This window comes from Herpailurus yagouaroundi, unplaced genomic scaffold, assembly GCF_014898765.1.
Source record: "Herpailurus yagouaroundi ecotype Mexico unplaced genomic scaffold, PumYag 84327, whole genome shotgun sequence".
Taxonomy (NCBI): domain Eukaryota; kingdom Metazoa; phylum Chordata; class Mammalia; order Carnivora; family Felidae; genus Herpailurus; species Herpailurus yagouaroundi.
This window is the reverse complement of record NW_024421212.1, coordinates 1-4,600: the sequence shown is the minus strand read 5'-3', so window position 1 is coordinate 4,600 and position 4,600 is coordinate 1. Positions and strand designations below refer to the sequence as shown.

The window sequence follows — 4,600 nt, the reverse complement described above, 5'->3', positions numbered from 1 at the left end:
CCCCGGATGTTGATCCTTTTAAGACAGCACTGGACTAAGACGTCGAGTCTGTGGTTAAACATAAGCACCCAGTTTGCCATTTTCTCTCCGAGACCATCATCCTGAAGTCATCGCTATAACCCAAATTGTATCTGTGGTCCTTCATCACACGCATGAATTCCTTCAAGACCCAAGGCTTGACGAGGGCTTCTGATGGTTCGTAAAGTCCTGCTGAGAATCTTGGTGCTGTACATGTGAACACAGGGAAAACCGTAGCAATTTGAGGAGAAAGAAATGTGGGTGGTACAGAACCTTCAAACATCTAGTAAAACGGCCAAATATTTCTTGGCTGGTTAAACCCTTCAACGCCTGTGAACTGGAAGGGGCCAGGGCAAGGGTCTGGGGTCGGTAATAAGATAGCAGGACTCAACCAATTCCTTTGGTCCCTCATTTTTATTATTTCTCAAGGAGACTATGAAATACGATGTGATCTTCACTAAACAGTGAGGCTGTCTTAAATACAAAACATTTAAAAATATTTTTGCAGGGGGGGTGGCTCAGTCAGTTGAGTATCTGACTCTTGATTTTGGCTCAGGTCAGGTCACGATCTCACCGGTTTGTGAGTTCGAGCCCCACGTCGGGCTCTGCGCTGACAGCACGGAGCCTGCCTGGGATTCTGCCTCTCAAAATAAATAAACTTCAAAAGTTTTTTTGATGGTTATTATGGTTCCTTAAAAAAAAAAAAAAAAAGAAAGAAAGAAAAAGAACCAAAATTCAAGTATTTCTTCAGAAAGGTTGCATGACATTTCTCCCACCAGACCCGGTTTTGTCCCTTGAATCTCCATGGCATGGCGGATGGGTCCAGAAACCCAGCACTGACTCCCAGTATAGTGTCAGCCACACACCCAGCCTTTTAACCCCAAGAGCGTGACTCACCGTAGCAGCGGTTTCCCGCTCCTCTTGGCCCCAGGTCGCAGCCCTATCGGCCAGCTGGGGACGCGCCTGAGCCTTAGAGACCTAGCAGCTGGATTTGTGCCTTGTTGTTGCAATTCAGAATTTTGACCCATTCCCGAGCCGTGGTTTCCAGTTGTCAGAAAATGAGCCTCCTGCTTAAGAAGTTTAAAATAAATCTGCTGTTTTCAACATAACTTGAGTGACCCCTGATGTACAAAGGACAGGAAGGTAAGCAGCTGCCCCACATTTCCATCAGGAGGAAGCCACAGACCAAAGAGATCACTTGTGTCACAGAATCCCTATTGGTTGGGTGGAGGGTGGGTAAAAGACCGAATGCTGTCCCCTCCCCCCATCAGGTCACGTAGAGAGGAGCAGCACTGTGTACGCGATGACCCACGCCAAAGAGGACTTCACCTTCACGTCTCAAGATGTGAAACAAGGCTGGCCTGTTGCCGTGGGACGTTTCTGCGGAAAATTCAAAGCGACTGTGCTAATCCTCTATGTGAAATGTGTACTTGAAAGCCTACAAGGACAGCGGAATTGCAAAGTAGTGTTATTTGAGAGGATTTGAGGATTGTAAGTTAACGTCTGAAAAGCAAAAGCTCTCGCTCCTCTAACTTGATGGAAGACGGTCTGCAAGTTGACTGCTTCCCGAGCCACGTGATCCCTGTCACTTCGGCCTTTCTGGTAGGACAGGGAACCCATCGCTTACCACCAGGGATGGGGACCCTGATTCAAATCGAGGGAAAGGCCAAGCACCTGAAAAGTCACTGACTGCCTCAGAACACATTTGAGTCACCCCAAATCCACAGTCCACCCTCTCCAGCTTCCTGGCCTAGAGTCGGCACACGCGAGCGAATCCACACAGGCCGAGGAAGGGTCTGGAGAAAGATGGCAAAGCTAGAAGGATTTCTGGTCTCTAGCAGGCGGGATTCAACTCCGTGTCTCTGAAAACGGCTCCCTGTTAACCAGTCTCATCAAGTGCACGCCCCCTCGGCGGCCCCGGCCGACTACCACCATCATCGACTATTTGATTCTGAAACCCGCCGATGGCTTCTTGTAAGTTGCACAGCTGAGTGCCAGGCAGCGAGCCGCTCCCTGCCGGCAGACAAGGGCTGGGAAGGTTCGCACAAACTAAGGTAATGGAGCCTAGGCAAAACCCAGGGTGACAGCAGACGGGGACAGGGGTGACATCGCAGGGATTCAAGGAAAACCAACAAGATAGGGAGCACCAAGAGTTTACTCAGAAGCCGTTACACTTTAATAACAAGCAACCACACAGAAGCACTGTATTTTCCCTCTGTTACATTAGCAATACATGGAAAAGCAACTTAAAAAATGGGTCTCCTTCACAACTACTCTTTCCCACGCCCACCAACATCCGTCAGAATTGCTTGCGGAGGTTTTAACAAGTATTTAAGTCTGGGCCTCACTCCTCGAGGAGACTGCGCCGGGCAGGGGCGGGATCCAGGCATTTTTTAAAAAGCTCTTTAGGGAGTCTGGAGGATTCCTTCTGCTTGAGTCTCTGATTTTTAGGTCGACTGGGGCACTCTGGACTTTTTGGGCCACTGTTTGGGGGCGTGGGGGGCTTTTTTCGCAGACTTACTGGGAGTAGTGAAGAACTTGGCCCCTGGCTTTTTGGTCACCTGTCTTGGGTCTTTTTTGCCCAGTGAAGAGTCTGGTTCTTTTCCCGCCTCTTCTTTGATTCTTGGCTTCTTGCCCGGGCTGCTACCTGGGGTCTTGGGCTCCGCAGCCGTCGGGGTCTCGAAACTGGGAAGGGCCTTTCTCTTCTTCCCACGAGGTGCGCTGGGATTGGGACTCTTCTTTGGAGACTTCTTTCCTGCGGCTTGTTTTTGCATCTAAGAAAAATAAGAGTTAAGTGCAGGGAAAAACGGCCCCTGACAATGGAACTCCGAGAGTGACTGTCTTCACCAGGTCTGAAAGGTTTTACAGGCAGGACCCAGCACCCAAGCTTGCCCTTGCCCTGGTACATTTCCAAAAATTAATCATGTGGTGATCTGGGACTCACTGTCAGAAACTGAACCAGTGCCCAAATGTCTGCCCCGGCCTGCTTTTGAAAACCACAGGCGATGCGTCCCAGAATTATTATCATGACCACCCCTCCCCTGAATCTGAGATACACAGACGAATGTGTTCACTGCACATCACTCCAATACAGGGCAAAGGAAGCCCCTCCCAGGCTTCTGGGTCTACCTGGTAAGTTTCATCTATGACCTCGGGATCTTTGCTACGACAGATTCTGCTGGAAATACACTAGGGACAAACAACGCCCCCGTCCTTGCAATGCCTCTTACACGCATGGCTCAGCGGGGCCTGCCTGACACACGGGGGCACTGAAGCCATCGGCCACTAGCACCAATAGAAATACCTCTCCGTTTTCTTTCGCTGGAGTCCTCTCTATTGGTACCAGTTGAGGAAGCTCCTCTTCGGATTCGTCCTGCACTTTATTCTGGGCTTTTACCCGAGTGCTCTCTTTCTTCCCACACGCTCGGGCCTCCTTCGGGGGTGCAGGGCCCTTCACCGGAGCACCGCCAGTCCCAGGGCCCGCCTCCTCTTTCTTCGGGGCCGACGAGGCCTTTCTGGCCTGCTTCGTAAGCCTTTTGCTTCTTTTCTTCTCCTTTTGTTTTTCACGATACTCTTTCTGTTTTTCTTTTTTCTTTAATTCCTACCAAAACACCAAACAAAAAACCCAGTAACAAAAAAGCCACACCAAACTCCAAGCCTAACTTTAGCAGGGAATACACTTGTTGGTCAATAAATGTCATAGACTTAGAACTTGCAATTCTCATTATTCATAAGCTTCTGGAAAGTGCCTTGATCTGTGGCAACTCTAAGCAAACAAACCACAACACCAGCACTGGAACCTCAACTGCACTTGGCTCTGACTCACAGAACTACATATGGGGACTTGGAAGCAATGAGGTGTACAGTCAGAGCTTCTGCAAGGTGCTCTGATTTATAGGTGAGTTAAGAGTTATCCTAGGGATGCCTGGGTGGCTCAGTCGGTTGAGTGTCCAACTGTTGAATTCGGCTCAGGTTGTGATCCTAGGGTTGTGGGATCAAGCCCTACATTGGGCTCTGTGCTTTGTGCGGACTGTGCTTAAGGTTCGTTCTCCCTCTCCATCCCTCCCTCCCTCCCTCTCCCGCTCTCTCTCTCTCTCTCTCTTCCCCTCTCTCTGTCCCTCCCTGGCCTGTGAGCGGGCGCGCGCACGCACGCACACACACACACACACACACTCTTTCTCTCTCTCTCAAAAAAAAAAAAAAAAAAAAAAACCAAAAGGAAAAAAAAAATTATCCTAAATTATAGAGTATTCTGATGTGAATTACATCTCAAAACAGTTTTAAGAAAAAAAACTGATAATTTTTCCCTACTTCAGACTGGGGCAGCAGTTAGATTAAGAAGTTTATAGAACCAGAGGTCCACTGTCCTTACCACAGACCACTGTTAAATGACCCCCATAATAGTGTGTAAATTCCATGTTAGCCAACAATTCCAACATTTTTGCAAACTCCTCAAATCAATGTGCTGACAGATGGCAAAAAAATTCAAGTGTCCTGCTTCTGATAATGGCAGTCTTTTATTTTGGGTCATTCTCCCAATGAAAACAAGTAAAAGTGGGATGAAATACTTAAAATTTTTTTT

At 48.5% G+C, this 4,600-nt stretch overlaps 1 protein-coding gene across 1 annotated transcript; it reads right to left on the bottom strand.

Annotated features, from left to right (window-relative positions):
• Positions 1-2,171: 2,171 nt before the first annotated feature.
• On the bottom strand, positions 2,172-3,618 carry LOC121026343 (ribosomal L1 domain-containing protein 1-like; the record flags this gene model as incomplete). The annotated part of the gene is made up of 2 exons (XM_040469206.1): positions 2,172-2,792; positions 3,323-3,618. Coding segments are annotated over 2 exons (623 nt in total), but the record flags the coding sequence as incomplete, so codon positions are not given.
• Between the last annotated feature and the right edge of the window lie 982 nt (positions 3,619-4,600).